Source organism: Serinus canaria, chromosome 1 (assembly GCF_022539315.1).
Source record: "Serinus canaria isolate serCan28SL12 chromosome 1, serCan2020, whole genome shotgun sequence".
NCBI classification, from domain to species: Eukaryota; Metazoa; Chordata; class Aves; order Passeriformes; family Fringillidae; genus Serinus; species Serinus canaria.
This window is the reverse complement of record NC_066313.1, coordinates 39,414,153-39,434,280: the sequence shown is the minus strand read 5'-3', so window position 1 is coordinate 39,434,280 and position 20,128 is coordinate 39,414,153. Positions and strand designations below refer to the sequence as shown.

At 39.0% G+C, this 20,128-nt stretch overlaps 1 protein-coding gene and 1 long non-coding RNA gene across 2 annotated transcripts in view; one reads left to right on the top strand and one right to left on the bottom strand.

Moving 5' to 3' along the window:
- The first annotated feature begins 4,466 nt into the window (after window positions 1–4,466).
- Window positions 4,467–15,898, top strand: LOC115484819 (uncharacterized). The gene is made up of 3 exons (XR_003945504.2): window positions 4,467–4,631; window positions 12,774–12,833; window positions 15,799–15,898. It is a non-coding gene; the product is annotated as an uncharacterized LOC115484819 (long non-coding RNA).
- The window catches only part of CEP126 (centrosomal protein 126), a 34,402-nt gene continuing 27,564 nt past the window's right edge, over window positions 13,291–20,128 (bottom strand). Inside the window, exons 7-10 of the mRNA XM_030233962.2 lie at window positions 16,917–17,041; window positions 16,532–16,619; window positions 15,792–16,001; window positions 13,291–13,355 (exon numbers count right to left, since the gene is read on the bottom strand). Of these exons, the coding sequence (XP_030089822.2) occupies window positions 13,291–13,355; window positions 15,792–16,001; window positions 16,532–16,619; window positions 16,917–17,041 (488 nt within the window). The remainder of the gene's footprint in view (window positions 13,356–15,791; window positions 16,002–16,531; window positions 16,620–16,916; window positions 17,042–20,128) is intronic.

Here is a 20,128-nt window from a genome sequence, read left to right as displayed (position 1 = left end):
TAGTAGGGACATCTGACTCCCCAAATGGGGTCTGATCTATTTTATCTGACTGTTTTAGAATAAAATCATACTTACACAAATTAGATGTAGTATCTCATGATAATCTTCTTCACTGAAACTTTAAATCAAGAGATTTTGTCTTGCATACAGTTTAATTTACCACTCTTTGGTATGACCAATAGGAAACTTGAGATATGTTTTGGCAGAGCTACCTGTTTCTGCAAATCCTACTAGCCAACAAAGGCCACTTGAAAAGATAGATGAAAGAATTTTAGTATTTACTTATCTTGGAAAAACTGAGCCCAGAAGACAGGACCTCAGAAAATAGAGGCATTAGGTGTTCTGTAAGAAGATGGTACCGACTTTCTTCATGCTGTGCTGGTGTTGGGTTGAAAGGATGTTTTTCTTTTCTGTGGGGTCCATTAATGGCAGATTCAGAACAACTTAGAACTGGTCTCAACTTTTTTTTTGTACTGGATGAGGAATGGAAACGAACCACTCTCAAAACAATTTCTGCACATTTTTCTGTATGATATTCAGGCAAAGCTTATGCTGATGATGTTCTCATCATTTGGGTTGCTATAATGCAAACTATGGAGACTTAAAAGCTGTCTGGAGAGGAACTTCTCACAAGGCTATGCAGCCATAGGCAGCCATTAGAAAAAAAGAAATGGTCTTAAGCTGAAGGAGTGCAATGTTTAGATTAAACATTAGGAAAAATATTCTCTACTGCAATGGTGGTGAGGCACTTGCACAGGTTGTCCAGAGTGGTTGTGGACTCCCCATCCCTGGAAGTGTCAAATGCCACATGGGATGGGGCTCTGAGTAACATGGTTTAGTGGAAGATTTCCTGCCCGTGGCAGGAGGTTTGGACCTAGGTGGTCTTTAAGGCTCCTTCCAATCCAAACTATTACATGATTCTTTGATTCTCTGATATTTGTACAGAATCTCTCAAATGACATGTACCCCACAGCATTCTTAGGTGAAAGAAGAGATGAGGTTGAGTCTGCTAAAAGTGCTGATAAAAAGTAAAACAAAACTAGAGGCAATATGCTCTCTCCAACTCATATGCATAAAGGACAGTTGCACTGGACCTATATAGTCAATAAAGTAATACATTTAGACCACAGCTGTGCTGGAGACAGTTCAGGAGATCTTGCTGTTCAAATGACCATGTGTACTCAAATGGCTTTTGGCAAGTTTTGCACCTTGCTGCAGGGTCTCCTGGGAGTGATAATGCCATAGCTAACTGAGTTTGAAACTCCTTTCCCTTTCCTCTTCTCCTTTGCAGCCTGCCAAATCTTGGATCCAGAAGCTTCTGGCCCTGCAACCATTTTCCTCAGGTATTGATACAGCAGGGGATTTAGTGACACAAACAGAGGAAAAAAATTAAAAATAGGCCTAAACTGAGAAGAAAATAGGAATATTTTAGTATTTTAGCTGCAATCATAAATCCCGGAGGTATTAATCTGTGTAGCCAGCATTTATGTATCTGTGCAGCCACTGTGCAGTGCCAGGAGCAGTTTCCTTGTTGGAAATGGTCCCTGTATAGTGTTTATTGTTATAGTGCCATTTCCTCTCCTTTCCTATCATGTGCTCATGGTCAGAAGAGCATAAAACATCTACCAGATCCCTGAAAACAGGAAAGGTGGGTGAGTACTGAGAGCATACAGGGGGTCTCCCTTTTGCAAGTATGTGTTTTCTAACCAACTATTTCTTCTTTGAATGTCCCCTCTGTAACAGCCCTTGAGAATAGCCTGGAAAACACTTGTTTTAGCTCCAGTGCTGTCCATGACAAGACTCATGAGTCAGAGCCCTGAGGTGTCTCAAGTCCCAGCCCTGAGTGTTCATTAACATGTTTTGGGGCTGTGAAGTACAGTTGAGCCATGGGGATGCAAATACCCAGAGAAGGGGAGGATGGGCAGATGGGGTCTGTGACACCTTAAGTGACTCAATGGTTTGACTCAGGAATCTTAAGGGGTTTTATTTAAACCATAATGACCCTGTGAATTTAACATGAGCTATCAGAGCTTGTGGGCAAGGGACCTAATAGGGGTTCAATGGTACGGAGATCAGACCATGTGGCTGGACCCTTGCAAAAGCAGGAGACAGACTCAGGACACAGATATTCATTTATAGTAGAATGTAACCTCAGCATGGATGGAAAAGTATTTTATATTCCTCTTCTCTGTCCTAATTCATTGAGATAATGAGGCAGCACATCTGCTATGACTATTGGTCTGTCTGTCTATCTATCTATCTATCTATCTATCTATCTATCTATCTATCTATCTATCTATCTATCTATCTATCTATCTATCTATCTCTCTTAGAGTGACTAGAAGTCAGAGCCAATGATGTAGTTCTCCAAAGGGTATTAGCCCCTGGAAGATTCAGAATGACATGCATGTATGTTGAGAGGATACATAAGGTACATAAGGTAAGGACACAGGTGCAGTACCTAATCCATATCCAAAGTTTGGTTCTCACCCAGGAACAGAAATGCTACTACCTTGAGTTAACAGACTACCTAGACATCAGTCACTGGTTCAAGGCATTTGAGACTCCAAATCTTCTTGTCCCGGAGTGCTCTGAAAAATGAGGTACCTGTAGAGAGCACATAACAAATGTAGCTAATGGAGAACACACATTTCAGAGCAAGGTAAGGGGTGGAGGAGCTGGTCCTGGTAGCCTATTGTGGAGGGATCTAATCCTCAGACACTGAGTTTGCCATAATGGTTTGCAGTAGAACCCTTTCTGTCAAGATTACATTTTTTTCAAAATCAAAGTATGAGGACCTATTTTCATATTTCATATGACTGAGTGTGTGAATACAAAATATGATTTAAGAAGACTCACTGTGGAGCTTGTTTCCAAAGCTGAGGACAGAAGCTTTCTCCTAGAGTTCTCTTGTTTGACCTCAGCCCTGCTTTTCTTACTCTGGCACTAGGTCCCCAGAAACATGGAAAGGGCAGTTTTCTGAGGGAGGCTGGGTGATCCTGCTGTAAGCACTGTATTGGGTGTGAATGGCAATGAGACTAAGAAGGTAAACACAGAACGCAATTGAAAACTTTATTTTTTTGTTGTGAAGATTTAACATAGAATTCATTGCTTTAAGCCCTGCCTTGTCAGATCATTGCCCTTTGACAGGGCTTTAATAACTGGAATGAAACGAACTTTCAGGATTGTCTCTCAAGCTATTCATAATAAAGTAAGCATAAATGCTAGAAATCAATTGCACTTGGATAGGAAACTTGTAAAGGAGAACATTCTTTCTAGAAAGCAAGATTTATGGGAAGTGTGGCTTTTGTGGGAGATAAAGAATAGTTAAAACATTTGGAGGAAAAAAAAGAAGGAAAAGTTCACCTTTTTCTATCACTTAACACTAAGCATTCAGCCAAAGGAAAAAAAGTATGGATTAAGCAGAAGACTGCCAAAGCTAGAAAAAGCTTATCATTCACATATTGCCTAGAAAATGTCATTCATTTCTATCCTAATTATTTCAGATTTGGCCTGTCTGGCATTCAGTGACAAGTCATTAGCAAGACAGACAAGCTGCTATCGCAGTGCAGTCTGAACTCTTCTGGAAAAACATGCAAAATCTTGAAAGGCACAGAAAAAAGTGAGCAACATGTTCCTATTTCCCCATGCTTACCATAGAGCAAAGGTACAGGATAGGAAGCAAAGATCACCTGAATCCATTTCAAAATGTGTTGGAAAAAATAACGTGAAAAATTCTGTGCAATTCCTCTGTAACATTGAGGCCAGGAGTTCATGAGAGGCTGTTGTATAATTTCATTTAAACTCTATTTGGAGCTCAGGCAGAGGAGACCAAGCATAAGGCCTGGCTACAGTTCCACCACAGGATTTAATGATGACTTTTGCTGTTCATTTAACATGCAAAGACTCAGCTGTTGCGCCTTTACTGGGTCCTATTGTCACAAACTGAACACACCAAAAGTGTGCTGTCAATCTGTACAACATCCACTGCCCTCTGTGCTGCTGTACTGCAGAGTGTTTCTGTATGTACAGTCTGGCCAATCCATGTTCTTTACAACAGGAGATGCTATTTAGCAGCAGTTTTCTCTGATGTGGAGCTGGCTACGGTCTGAAGGTTTGCCTGACACGTTTCTGCTGCCCTGTCTCCTCACCTAGTCTTGGGTGCTGAATGTGTGGAAACTGCCATCAAATTTGGGGTTGAGGGGCCTCTCATCTGACATGTGCATCAGCTGTCTGGGAGAACACAGCTCACGAGAGTATTGCTACGGCACTTGATATTTGACAGGCTTGAATAACAGGCTAATAGAGCTGTGTGCTTATTTATACCAGCAACAGCACAGTAGTCAGGGCAGGTGAAATTGGGAAGTCACATGCCATGATAATGATAAGCTGTCCATGTTTCACATGAGTATGAGAAAGTGGTGATGACAGCTGTGTGGCACTTTGAAGCCAGATGCCTCCTGTATTCCAGATACAGTGCCCTTTAATCTCCTAAGAGCCATGCTGGATTTTGCTGTGCTTTGCATGACTTTATGTCTTGCTGTGACACTACAAGACAGCCTCCTGCCAAGGTTCTCAGAGCAGAATTGGTCTGCAGGCTTCAGAGCTGCATTGTGAGCACATACGGACAGGTCAGTCTATTTTCTAGCGTGGTGAGTGTGGAAAAGAACCTCCATTTTCTTTCTACTGGTGATCAGGTCAAATTGTCTGGCAGCATTACTGAAGAATTAATTAATGTGCTGTACATTTTCTGGATGCACAATGACTGCTTGGCTGTCGACTAAAGAGCAGGTTTCTCAGCTCAGAGGCTCTGGGGCAGCAGGAGGGAAAGTAGCTCTCAAGATGTTATTGTTATTTCATCTTCTGTTGGTTCTTCTGCACTGGAAGAACACTTTTTTGGTAATTATGGATGATTTCCAAATATTAGTTATTTTAGAGTGACTCAACCATGAACAAACATAAATATGTGAAAAGGTATTTTAAGCCACGCCTCCAGAAATCTTTACATGTAATAGGCTTGACTATGATGTTTCAAGTAATCATTCTGAAACTTATTAAGGCCAGAAACATAAGCCTCAGCTAAGTGAAGATTTAGACCACTCTGTATGTGACTAGCTATTTTCCTGAGAACTTTCTGACCTAACTGTGTGACAGAAGCTTTCTTTTTTAAATAACCTTATGAATGTTTGCTGGCATGGCAAAGCAAAAGAACAAGATACAATAGCCTCTTGGTATAAATCTCTGTTAATGAGATCAGGACTAGAAACCTCATTGTTCAACTCACATTCTGTCTGAACACAATCTGCTTCTCAAATTATAAATCAGGGGCAAGACACTGTACCATTGTGTAACCCTACACTCTGGCTCTGGAATGTTTCCTAGTCATAAGAGGATTGTCATCATTTCATTTACGAGAGAACTATCAAACAGGCCTGGGCCATATTTGGTCCACAACCCCCCCTCGAAAGAAGACAAATACCCCTGCTTGCAGCAGGGTATTTTTGCAGTAACAGCACAGAAGCATGAAATATAGTGTGCCACATCCTGGAGTCTAAAAACAAAACAAAAAAGCACTGTCAGAAGTGCTCACTACTAAGAAAATGAATTTGTTTATGCATACCCTATATATCGGTATGCCTCTATAAAACAAACACTCATATGTGTAATAAGATCATTAAGTTGGAAGGTTTAGTTCTGTCTGCAAGGGCGCATTTTGTGCATGAAGGCTCTGCCATCCCAGGAGACCTTACAGCACATTCTGCTTCAGAAGAAAGAACCATCCCCTCTGACAATCTCAGACAGACAGAGAGAAGGACTTAGTCACAGGGTGTGGATGGTACAGTCATTTGAAGAGCTCTGAAGGACATAATTGCTTTCACATTTTCATCCAGCTTTCTAGCAATCCAAGAAAATGGGGAAAGACTTACTAATTTTTTACTGGCTTAGAATCTGTCTAGGAAATCCCAAGCTCACTCATTAGCTCCATCAAATGCAGATTGTTAAACAATTAACCTAAATGCACAACCTGCCAGCCAAGTCACCTCTTGTCTTTGGTAGGACTCACTCTACAGGAAGGGAAAGAGGTTCACCCTTAGCACCCTGTGTTCTGTCTCCCTAGCTCTGCCTTCTGTAAAGAACAATATCATGAAAGGTCTGTGTAAATATCATCCTACCCCCATATCCCCGCATAGCTCTGTTCTCCAAAGGGAGACCGTGGGCATGTGCTGACTGGACAACACAGAAATCTGTGAATAACCACAAGAGAATAACACCAGCACTCTGACTGAGCGACCTCTGAAGGCCGTGTTCCCCAGTGCCAAGCCCTTTGCCTACAGCTAAGAACAGAGTTCAGACCTCTTGAATAGATTGTGTAAGTTTTGCTTTTTATTTGATGGCCAAACTGAGAAATCAGAAAGGGAAATAATTTCCACGGGCAAGAAATTACCAAATATTTAAGTCAACGTGAAACAAAACCCTTCATAGAGCTTTTGACTAATCTTATTAAAATCTTATTTTGAAATGAAAAGTCAAACTTTAAAATATAAACAGAAATATTTGAACTGTAGGGTTTTTTCTTTGATGAAAACTCTGGATATGAATTATTTCAGCAGCATTTCCTTTTTTAGAAATATATGTTTTCACTTTTTCAGTTTGCTTAATGGCACAACACTTGAATGATCATTTAATAACAGATAGTGGTCCATTCTACTGGCATTTTTACCTAACTGCAGGATGAGACAACCTTCAAGAGATTCAGCATCTTTTAGAGTCTTATCATGGCACAAGTAAGAAGATCAAATAAAAACATTACTGAAAATTGAATTAAAAGCATAGAAATTTCCCTTCCCTTCCCTTCCCTTCCCTTCCCTTCCTCCCTTCCCTTCCCTGCCCTTCCCTTCCCTTCCCTTCCCTTCCCTGCCCTTCCCTTCCTTCCCTTCCCTTCCCTTCCCTTCCCTTCCCTTCCCTTCCCTTCCCTTCCCTTCCCTTCCCTTCCCTTCCCTTCCCTTCCCTTCCCGTCCCTTCCCTTCCCTCCCTTCCCTTCCCTTCCCTTCCCTTCCCTTCCCTTCCCTTCCTTCCCTTCCCTTCCCTTCCCTTCCCTTCCCTTCCCTTCCCTTCCTTCCCTTCCTTCCCTTCCCTTCCCTTCCTTCCCTTCCCTTCCCTTCCCTTCCCTTCCCTTCCCTTCCCTTCCAATTTTTCTTCCTCTTTTCCATTTTTCTTTCCTTCTTTTTTTCTTTTTTTTTTGTTCCTCTGATAAAGCAAAAACTGCTGGATACAGACTAAATAAAAATGTTAAATAATTGCTTCCTTCTCAAAAAAGGAACAAAATTAAGCAGAGTGTTCAAAATGCTTGAAACATCATTTACAGGTGTCAGTATGAGTTCTGCAAAGGCCTTCCCCCTTCACAGGGCGCAGTTCTTTTAGCCTGTGAATCTGGTAGCTAAAGAAAATACTTTTTTTCCCCATGAAAGCAAATTGACCGTGAGCAGTGGCTGGAGGAGGAGAGTCTCTGACTTCTCCCAGTCCCCCTCTTACCACCCATTACCGCTGCAGCCCTTGCCGCTGCCAAGACCTTATCAATGAGCACAGGCAAGGCCCTGAATTCTAATGACCATGGCTGGAAGAAAGTTCCAGAAGAGAAAGGAGAACCAGAGCCTTGTTCAGAACTCCCAGGTCACATGGCAGCTCCAGCTGTAGCCCAGCCTGTCCCTGTCAGTGCTGAGGACTTGTCACAGTCCCCATGTGTCTGTAGCTGCACCTATCCCTCACATCCACAGCACGGTCATGCCTGTCACTTCTGTCTCCAATGCCAATGGCAGGCCTCAGGTACATTGGCTCCTGCCATCCTCAAGTCTAGATGCAGGTGCTGGAGTAGATGGTGGCTATTTGCTGTGGTGCCCTCCCAGATACAGAGGTAGATAATTTTCTTCCTGGAAGCATTGGAGGCTGCTACACAGGTGATGGAGGAAAAGGCAGACCTTGGTAGGGTAGGGGTGCTTTCACACCCTGTTAAGCCCTGTTGGGGCATAAAAGTTGTGTTAACATCAGCCCATTTCTTCTAACCCTGGCATTCTCCTGGACATGTCTGCGCTCAGGAGGCTGTTTGTCAATGACACCCTCATAAGGCTCTGCTCTGGCTTTTCACAAGTGCTCAGAATCCCGCTGCTGCCCCTTGGCCCGCTCTCATAGTGCACATTCCTGATGCCCAAGGGTCACCCTGTTTAGACACCTAAACAAAAATCATACTTCACTGTTGTCATAAAAACCAAAGTGACCTCAGAAACAAGGTTATTACCTTATTGAAGGTAATATTACCTTAGTTTAAGCCTGTAAGGCTAAATCAAAAAACTAACTTGAAATTAATTTCCTGGAAATGTAAATGCAGGCACCTGCTTTTGAAAGAATGTTTTCAGGTAATTGAGGAAGTTGACTCATGGGCTTTACTTTTGCCACCTAAACTGCCACCCTGGAGTAGAAACCTGGTTAAGCTGCTTCTCTGACTTGATGACTAGCACTACCATGGCCTCTGGTATTTGGATTATTTGCTTTCCTCTCTCTTAATCTCTGTTGGGAAACCTTCCCCCGCTATTTAATTATGAAATCCTCACCATACTGGAATGTCACAGGAGACTGCTGACAAACAGAGATTTAAGGGCTCAGTATTTCAGGGCAAACCAATTTTGAGTTCCAAATTAAAATGCTCCTTGTTAGTTTGTTTCATGCCTTTCTCTGGGAATTCTACATTTATTTGAGACCAAAGACCAAGTAAGTACTGACACACATCAACATCCTTTAGGCATGTGGACTTCAGCTATAGTTTCCCTTTTCTGGCAGAACTGTCAGAACAGATGGCAACAGTGGTTATAAGAAACCAAGTTTCTGCAATTTTGATGTTTAAATACAGTTTATCTTAACAGTCTCCAGACTGAAGTCAGCTCCTTTAAGCCAGATTTTTCCTGCAAAGATGCAGTAATGCCTAGCTAGACAAGAAAGGTTATTTATTATTTATTATTCTATTCTTCACAATATTTTCTTGAAAAACTCAATCCTTCCCTAAACCTTCTTTGTAAAATTTAAGCTGCTATTTGCTACATGTAGTTCACCTTAGTCTTGGCTGACACAGTGCACCAGTAGGTAGATCTAAACCCTGAGAAACTGTCCATTGTTATGATAGGCACATGTTTTCCTCTTCTCTTTTTCTTGAAGGCTGGTTCCTTCCTAAGCAATGGCAGCATTTTTTAAAGACAATGATGATGATCTTGGTATGATGGGGAACAACAGAGTTTTTAAAATACTTTTGCTAAATGGTCATTTAAGAGCTTCTTTTGGCAAGACGCATTGCATTTATAGAATACCAGTCTCTAAACAGGGGGAGATGTTGCTCTGGTTGCACTCTTATGGCACTGAGTGTACTCCTGAAATAAGGCTCTCCTAAGCTTCCATACACTTTGTTTCAAAGACTAGCAGTAACACTGTGTGGGGATCAGGCACAGCTCTGGTGGAAGTACAGGAGTGCTTAACCTCCGAGACAAATCCTACAATTGTTACTGTGTAGGTATGAACAGAAAATCAGGCATCTAATACAGAGCTATAAATCTAGAGATTTTGTAAATTCTTTTTAATGCTTCTTGCAGCTAATTGCAGCCTAAATTTCTAAACTGATTCTGCTTGTTTAACAACAACAACAAAAAAAAAGAGATATGGATGTGGCACCTGCGTACTTGGTTTAGTGGCAAACACTGCAGTGTCAGGTTGAACTCAATGATCTTCCAACTGAAATGATTCTCTGATGTTATGATTCTATGAATGTTTATCTACTTTTATCAAAACAGCAGAGGAAGTGAAAAAAGAAGAAGTTAAAACTCACCATTTCTTAGCAATTAACTAACATCACAGATTTAGGTTTCATGCTGGTTAACAAAAGGCCTTTAATCCAGAACTGGCATAACAATTCAGATGGATTTTTTTAAAATTGATTTTACAATAAAGTACAGAATAAAATAGACTTAGTTATTTTAAAAATGCTTACCAGTCAATTGACATTCATTATTTGAGTTTCTGCTTTCTTCTTATTTTTGTTGCTAATTTTGTATTGTCAAACATTATACACACTGCATATAAAGTACATAAAGCCACAAGACCCTGTAGCAGATAATGTCAGTGTCTCCTGTACAATTGCAGTGGGTTGCCAGCTGGAGGTACTCTGGTACTGCTGAGGCTATTGCAGGGCTCACCCAAGAGGAGGACATGTATTGCTGAATACTCTATAATAAAACAGAATATAATGAGATATGCATGTATATAAACAGAAATGTGATTATGTATAACATTCAAGAAACATAATTTGATGGTATCATGTGATCTGTTTTCCATTCTATAAACAACTACATACCTTCATATGGATTTAGAGGTTGGTATTACAGAGGACAAGGTCCTTCACAAAAATTACTGAGTAAATATCCATGTTTTATCTGGATGCTCTGAAACAAGGAGAGCTAAAACAGGTTGTTCTCTTGGTGAAGTAAAAATTTAAAGCCCCATTGTTTCTTCCAGTAGATTTGATCTTATTCATCTGTACTTCTTCTGCAGCTGGATACTTGTATGACAGTTCATTCTTACCATCAAGAAAAAATCCAAACCAGTGGCTGAGATTTGAATGTATATCTATAGCTAGACACCTGTTTCAAAGAAGGGTCTTAAATGTCCATCAGAGAACTTAAAGTTCCAGAGACTGGACAGCCTGAGCAGTATCTAGTGTTTGTATCTTATTCATGAAATAAAAATCTTGTCAAAGAATTAGTGGGAGAAAGCTTTGTTGCAGACCAGTCAGCCAAGAAAGAATTCTGTCTACGGAAAGCCAGGGAAATGCATTGGTGAGGAAAACAGGAAAACAGCTTTGTTTCCTTTTTTTTTTTTTTTTTTAATGTAGGAAAGACCATGAAGGACCAGGGAAAAAGCTCAAAAATGCATTATTAAAACACACTTAGATCCAATAAAGGTAACTGTGCAGAAAAAACCCCAAATTTTACAAGTTGTTTAGCCATAAACAACTAAATTTATAAGATAGGAGGCAGAAGAAAGGAAGCTGAGGTTCCAAGTCACACCTATTACTGACATTCACCAGAAGAAAGGCACTGATGCACAGTTGTCTTTTCAGAGTCTCACTTCAAAACCAGGCAATCATTTTGAATTTAGGAGCTGGGATGCTTCCTGGGGTGTTTCGGTCTCAAATTCAGAGAGTTGCAAAAGCCTTATGAAAAAAGAGTATTTTCTTTAACATTTTTGGTAACATCTTATCCAGTAAAGTATATGCAGTACGTGAAGCAGATCATCTTGAGTGTGATCACAAAGCATGTACAGGACCACCAGAGTATCAGGCCCAGCCAGCATGGCTATAGGAAAGGCAGGTTCTCTTTGACCGACCTGATCTCCTTCTATGACCAGGTGACTCACTTTGTGGATGCAGGAAAGGCTGTCCATATTCTTTATCTGGACTTCAGTAACGTCTTTGACACAGTTTTTCACAGCAATCTCCTGGAAAACTGGCTGCTTATGGCTGGATGCACCCCTCACAGAGTAAAAACACTGTCAAGTTGGCTGAGCCCAGAAAGTGGTAGTGCCTGGAGTTACATCCAGCTGGCATCCAGTCACAAGTGGGTTTCCTAAGGTGCTGGGGCCAGTTCTTTATCACTGATCTGGATTAGGGGATGAATACACTCTCAGTCACTTTGCAGCTGACACCAAGTTGGGTTGGAGTGTTGATCTGCTGGTGGCTCTGCAGAGCAATCTGGACTGGCTGGATCCATGGTAAAAGTTGGTCAAAACCAACTGTATGAGGTTCAGCAAAGCCAAGTGCTGGGTCCTGCCTCTGAGTCATTGCAACCCCACGCAGTGCTACAGGCTGGGGGCATGGCTGGGAAGCTACCAAATGGAAAAAGAACCTGGCTGTGCTGGTCAACAGCAGCTGAACATGATCCAGTGTGTGCCCAGGTGGCCAAGAAGGCCGATGGCATCCTGGCCTGGATCAGCCAGGGTGTGGCCAGCAGGAGCAGGGCAGTGACGGTCCCCTTGTACTCAGCACTGCTGAGGCCACAGCTCCAATCCTGTGCTCAGTTCTGGGCCCCTCACTGCAAGAGACATTGAGGGGCTGGAGCGTGTCCAGGGAAGGGCAACAGAGCTGGGGAAGGGGCCAGTACATGAATCCTGTGAGGAGCAGCTGAGGGAGCTGGGGGTGTTCAGCCTGGAGAAAAGGAGGCTCAGGGGGAACCTCATCACTCTCTGCAACTGCCTGAAAGCAGGGTGCAGCCACGTGGGAGTTGGTCTCTTCTCCCAGGTAACAAGTGACAAGAGAAAACAGCCTCCAGTTATGTCAGGGGAGGTTTAGACTGGATATTAGGATGGTTTTTATAATGGAAAAAATTGTCAGTCATTGAAACATGCTCTAGGGTGGTGTCCATATCCCTGGAGGTATTTAAAAGACATGCAGATGAGCCCAGTATGTGGGCTAGGGATGCACTGTTAATTTCTGGGTTAATGGTTAGACTTGATGATCTGAGAGAACTTTTTCAACCAAAACAATTGTATGATACTATGTTTCTAAGTCTATGGTCATATCTATAATTTTTATTCAGTGTGAATTTAGAGTATAGAAGACTGATGATACAGAATTATAAAAACTAGTTCCTGCATCATACTTTTGAATGCATACTTTACTTTTGAAAAGTAAATTTTATACTTCAGGCACTCATATGCCTATTCATTTCTTTACATTCCAGGTATCATATTTTGTTTCCATATGACAAGATCTACAATACATGAAAAAAAAATACGAAAAGGTAACGCCTACCACTGGTAGAAAATTGTATATCTTCAGGTCAAAGTAGGAATTCATTGCATTAGCAATAATGTTATGAACTACCATGCATAATTATCCCTTTTCTCTCTACGTTGCTAAGAACTACAAATTATTTATGAGTTACATATACTTAAAATGGACCCTGCTGAAAGACTGTTCCTTAAAAGTTCTTGGGACTTCCTGGACTTAGCAAATGTCTTCAAATACCAAAATGGAAATGAAGCCAGAGGATGAGGCAGTCTGACATAAACTGTTAAAGCCTGTTTACAGTAATATAAAGTTCATGTTTGTTGGGGCTTTTTTTTACATAAACAGAAAATAGGGCAAGCCAGCTGAACAGATTGATATCAGTATTTTCAATTATATTTTTACAATAAAATAATCCATAAGGTTAGTTTGTAGAAATTAAAGCTGAACACATTTAAATTAAGTACTTACTAAGGGTTGTTTATCTGCAAAACATGTGAAGCAAATGGGTTTCTGGTAATGGCTTTTTGAACATCTGAAAAAAGCATTAAAGTATATAATGATTATTAAATAAACAAAATACTTCAATAAAAATAAGATTCACAGTCAAATGTTCAACTAAAAACTTTCTGAAGATTGTGAAAATGTAATTTAATAGCACTGGTTTTATTTCCCCTACCAACAGCTGCTGAAGTATAGGCCATACCTCTATTTTTAAAATTTGCATCTAAATACTATATGAACGAAAAATTTAGTACCAATAAAGACATCTAAAGCTAGAGAAAAGAATGCCATCTACTCTCCAGCAACAAATATTCCAAATGTGGATTGGCTAGTGATTGACTGCTATTCATTAAAAATACCTATATAAAGCTACACAATTTTTCAATTTGGTAACAGTGAAAACAAAGCCAAATGAAGGGATGCAAAAAGATAAGGGTTTAGAAAAGCAATGTACTTGTATGACGTACAAGTACGTCATACACACTTAGTTACTTACAAGTACTTGCATGTGAGTCTACCTGTAAAATTTCCCAGCTTCCTATTACCAATATTAATCCCCAAATAATTAGGCATGCTAAATAAATTTCTGAGATACATACGTGTACGTGTATGTATTACACTAACTTTCACAGTTACTTCATTTGCAATCTGTTAATTCCTAGGATTGTTTCACTGTTTCTTCTGTACTTGATATGTTTCTTCTATACTTGCTTCTGTACTTTGCTGTATCAGTGTACTTGCTATGTACTTTTCATACAGTTTTCCTTTTAACATATCAAAAATTTCAGCATTCTTGCTCCCAGTTCTTTTGCTGAATTCACCTTTCCATTCTTTGTAGTTTCTCTGTTACTTACATTTAAGTAACAAAAATTTAAAAAATTTAAAAAACAAAATTTAATTTTATATGCTCATATTTATCTTTTCATATCTACTTTCTTAACCTGAGCACATCACACTGAAAACAGTTTTCTGGTAAAAAAATGGATTTTTTAATTTCCATTTGCCTGGAAGCAATAACCACAGGTTATGATAAAATTAAATTCTGAACAACTGTTTGACAGAGCAAGAATTGTAAGCTACAGCTGCCCAAAGTTTCGAAACATTTGCAAAGATCTTTTATTCTGTTGTTGAAGTCTATAGGAAACTGAAGCCTTTTTCCACAAAGTCAGAGTATTCATCCTGTAATGTAGAAATATCTGGATAGTGTGAGTGTGCAGAAATTTAATAAACCCTGGTTTAGTTTGATTCCAGTCAATAAGGGGGTAAACTTGGGTAACCTGACCATAAACAGTGCAGTCCAGAAGGAATAGTAGTGGAATAGTGAAGTGAAATCAGTGGACTTTAAAAAAGCACATTCTAATCAACTCAAATAATTGGCATGTAAAATTTTATATGAAAAAAGTGCAAGGAAAATGTAAAATTCAGGAGAGCTGGCAATTCCACATAGAGCACAAATGGCAAGCAGTTATTCCAATCATATAGAAAAGTCAATCAGCCAAGCAGAAGAGACTAAGTCATAAGGTTCCCACTGATTTTAAGTACAGGATGGAGCACACAAAATACCAAAACTATGCCAAACTGATGTGAATTTTTAATAGAAGACCTGTATGATCACATCAGTCAAAGCAAATCCTAAATTAGCAAGAGACTCAAGAAGTAAGTTTGTTCTTCAAGTGCAATATCATAGGATGACTAATGAAACTATTAGCTGATTAATCACTGGGGAAAAAATTATTTAGAACAAGTACAGACTTTTTCCCCAGATTCTTCAGCAAAATGGAAGCTGTGACTGAGGAGTTCATATAAAGAGCACCAGTTTAAAGCAGGTAAGAAATCCACCTGGCATAAAGGAAGAACAGTTTAGAGTACACTTAGGTAAGTCTGCCATTTTTAAAATGGTTGCACAAATAATGTGAATTTATACATTTAGATTTATCTGCAGTAATGTCAGAACTCCTTGTTTATTATTTCTAACCTTTCAGAATTCATGGAGAAGAGGAACAATCTAAATTATTAGAAGTAAGAAAATGAAAAGCCCCTTCATTCTAAAGGACTACATTTGCAAAACTGTATGACATAGAGTGCAATAATTTGCACTCTATGAAGATGGATAGGCTTTGTAACAGATTTCCAAGTGAGGCTGACGCACCTGATGCACCTCAACAGAACAATTTTGACAATCATCTCTTACAAACAACAGGTATCTGAAGGTATCTTCCCATCACATTTAGAGTTATTTTTTACAAAGAAAAAGTTATCATTATTTTAAATTAAATTCATTGACTTAAAGAAGGGTTTCCTGATTTGGATACACTGTTTGATACTTTTAGTAAATAACAGTAACAATAACATTAACAAAAATATTTCTATTACAGGATTCCTCTTTTTAATCTAAAACCATCCATGGCAACAAAATATAAAGTTATTTAATCAACTGATGCAGCATTATATTTATTATCCAACTTACTTTGTAGCTTTTGATCCAGACAATCCAGAGACTGGAAAATCTTCTGTTCTTCTATGGAAAGAGTACTCATGCCTGGACACAGAGCCCTTGTAAGCAGTGAGAGCTGTTTGGCTGGCTTCACACGGTCCATGACTGCCAGGATTTCACCCTCTGCAATTGGTGTACTTGCTAGTTTTTCTGCCACTAGAAACTGAGCAGTGCTTTCTGAAACTGAAGAGACTATAGGGGGAACTTCAAATGAGAAGGGCTCATTTAAATAAACATTTAAATAAACTCCTCTTTTTCATAACCATAGGTCTGTGAAACACTCAAAATTGACTTTAAAAGAAGAAAAAGGTAGGAAAATCAAGAAATGTGATATGTTAGAAAATGAAATAATTAAGGACACTAATTCATCTTACAAATGGCACCAGAGTAGGTACTATTGAGTATGGAAATATGTAATAATAGCTAGCAATACCTGTCCACATCCTACAGTTATATGATGTGACACATCCAGTTAAAAAAGCCCAGGAATTGAATAAAAATGGAATATATGTTGTAATGCACTTATAAAACCATTAATATCATGCTATATGATGCTATATCTTATCTTTACAGGAAAAAATTGCTGTATAGAATTACCCTTTCTTACTTAGAATCACTGATGCCAAAAGACACCAGTAGTGTTACACAGTGGGTATGTTCTGTCATTCTACTTTGTGTATAACAAAGAACTGAAGTGAGTTGTGTTACTATACCTTCCTCAGATTTAGAGACGTTTTTCATCTTTTGTACTGGATCAAATGCAGATTGAATGGGACTCAGCTGGACAGCACTTAATGAATTCTATCAAAAATATTGTAAGAGTATTTTAAGAATAATTTAAAGTAACTATACTACCTTCTGAACATGTTTTAATATTTTGTATTACCAAATGTTTTCAAATGAAAAAAATATTATGGTACACAAATAAAGATATGTATTCTAGTTGGTTTTATTCTCTTCATTAGCAAGATGACAGTAATCTGACTATGAGCATTGATTCAAAATCATGTGACAATGAACAAATCTTTGATACTCCTGAAACTCCTTCCATTTTGAAGATAAACAATATTTTTATTTTTTATGGTATTTTATATTAACCTGTGCATGATGAGCAGGCTTCCATATTTTAGCGATGACACTTTGTCTTCTGCATTCTGAAAAACCTCGGTGTTCATTTTCAGAGTTGCCAAAAACCTGATTTTGACTTGTAACAGGAACACCACCTTAAATGACATGCAGACATAAGTAAACCAAAATGTGTAAACAACATGATAAATACAGTAGTAGAAGACCTAAGAATGGGTTGTAAATGTCTCTGTCCACATTTAGATATTTACATCTGATCTCCATAAATTGTCTTGGATGTGGATATAAGCAGCTTAAGTGAAGGCCCATGTTGAGTCCTAGAAAATAAAGATGGTCTGTCCTGGGGTACAAGGTGTTACCAAGTAAAAAGGAGAATGAAAGGTGAGCTGTGATATAAAAAAATATCAAATAAGTGATGTTTTAGAAAATAAACTGCATTTAGAGAACAATCTTTAAATCTAACTGTCCAGCACAATAAGTCACTGTTGATAAATTGTTGTATCTACATGTTAATTGATTCAACTTTCATTAAGATTCCATAGTAGTGTGCAGAAAACGTGTAGTAGTTCACAAAGTTTACGTGATTCACAAAATCACAGAATGGTAGAGGTGGGAAGGGACCTTCTGAGGCCATCTGGTCCAGTGCCTCCACTCTAGCAGGGCTACATAGAGGTCATTGCCCAGGACCACGCCCAGATGGCTTTTGAGTGACTCCAAGAATGGAGACTCAAGAAAGTCTCTGGGCAATTTATGCCAGTGCTCAGTCACTCACAACAAAAAAAGTTTCCTGATGTTCAGAGGGAACTTCCTGTGATTCAGTTTGTACCCACTGCTGAGGTACTTTCAGTGGGCACTATAAATCTAATAAGTCTAAAAGTCCTCTCTGCAGCTTTCTTCCAGGTATTTACAGACATTGGTAAGACTCCCTAAGGCCTTCTCTTCTCCAGGCTGAATACTCCAAGCCATCTCAGCATTGCCTCATAGCAGAGGTGCTCCTGTCCCTTTACCATCTTTGTGGCTCTTCGCTAGACTCTCTCCAGCATGTCCATCTCTCTCTCGTACTGAGGAGCCCGGAGCTGAACACAGTATTCCAGGTGTGGCCTCACGGGTATTGTGAGGTTTAAAAGTCATGGATTTAAACCTTATTTCTATAGCTTAGCATTTTGTGGTTAATCTTATTAATTCATACATCTTTGTGTTAATTTTTAAAAGGCAGTACTGCTGTGCAGCATTTTCTCTCAGCCAGAGAGATCTAATCTCGACACCGTACCTCAAATTTATCTCAGTTTTGCCTGGTGTAGCAATACATTTTCAAAATGGAAGCCTCAAGTTTCAAAATTAAAATTATGTTCTTAATTAAACTTTCATGCATACAAACTGGAGGTGCAAATTAGCATTTTCATGTGCAACTCAGGAATCTGCATACCAAGGAGATACTATATTCTTATTTGTAAACACAGTTACTAGATTTGTAAATGGAGTTACTTGATTTAAACTTGGGATCACAAATTACCTATTTATTTACACAATAAATATTTACATGTGCAGTTTAATGAGCAGTTCATAATTTGACCGAGAGTTGCATCACTGATTCTAACACAATTTTATTTCTTTTCTGGTTATTACAGTGACATTAAAGCAGCATTCTCACCACTCATAGAAAAAGAAAAGAACAGATCCTAGAAACATATTTGAAACTAGTCATCTGGCTGCTGTCATCAATAGTAACATGGGACACATTAGCTTTGAAACATTATCATTTAGTTATATACAAATTATTGTAACACAATACATGGTGGTGAATAACATCTGAAAAGGAAAGGAAATGTGATCATGTTATATTAAATATGAGACAAAATTAAAAAAAAAGAAAAAAGAACCCTCTTGTTATATTAGTAATCACATAATAAAGGTTAAACACATTTTTAAAGACTTTACTGACTGAACAAAAAAGGTGTTAAAAATTCTAATATCCAGCTAGAATAATATGCTATAATATGTGCCAGGCAGAAGATATACAACTTGAAGCCTGGAAGCCAAACTAATCTAAGATCCTATGGACAACAATTGTATTCATCTGGTTCTCACTTTCTGTACATTTGGCAAAGCATTGCAACAGATCACATTTTCTACAGGGTCTTCACAGACCTCATGGAACTCAGCAGATATTTTACTAGAAAGCAGTGCAGTATTCAGTCTCACTGCAAGCACTTTAGGACAAGACTATGGTGTCTATGTGCATTTGCAGGCAATTGAACAAATAACAGAAAGTTAGTAAGAGTTATCCAGCGTATTTAAAATAAAGAAGACTTTCAAAACACAAACTATAAGCAGATACTGAGAGAGGGTAACCCACATAAGATTTAAAAGGCAGTTACTCAGCCCTTCTCTAAAAGAGTGGAGGAATGTAGCATTTAAAGCCGCAGTGAAGACATTGTTAGTAGCGCACAACTTGGACCCAGGACATTTCCTGATTCATTGATCTGATGTGCAGATAAGGACATCAGGAGACAAAAATCTCTGCTGGAGGCAAGGCGTGGTAAAGCAAGTCTTCATTCATTTCCAATGTAAAATCAAATAGGTTAAGTCACACAGATCTTAAACTCATCTGTTTGACTTTGAACTGGAACAGACAAGCAGATAATATTTTCTGTTCCCTCCCCTGCTTTAGGCCAAGAATATTCACCTGCTTGCATCTGCTCTTACACAACAGAGCTGTTCTGAATCACTCCATTAAAACTGTAAAAACTGTTAAAACTGTATTACTGTAGAGAAAACTAAAAATGTGGAGGGGTTAAAGTTAAGGGTATTCATAATTTTGTTAGAAAGTATCTTTGAGTTCTATGGCCAATCCTTGGGGTGATCCCAGCATGCAAAGCAGTTTGGAGTACTGCTTGTACCTGAAGCAGGGACTACAGCTCTCAGGAGCTCCAGCTGCAGCCCTCAGTAGAAAGCAAACCAGCACACTACATAGAAATTACAAGCTCAAGGATGTCATTGGTGCCCAAGGCACAGAATATAGCTAGGCTGCAAGGGACAAACAAGGCAAATCAAAAAGCATGAAATGTCAATTGAAATGTAAACTCCAGGAGATTAAAGTTTATCCTCCCAAATATTTCTTATCCATCTTTCCTGTATCTTATTAACCAATTTGTGCCTCATATTGTTCCCAAGGTTAATTTTTAATAAAATGCAGGATTGTTCCTCAAATTTCTTAAAATTCT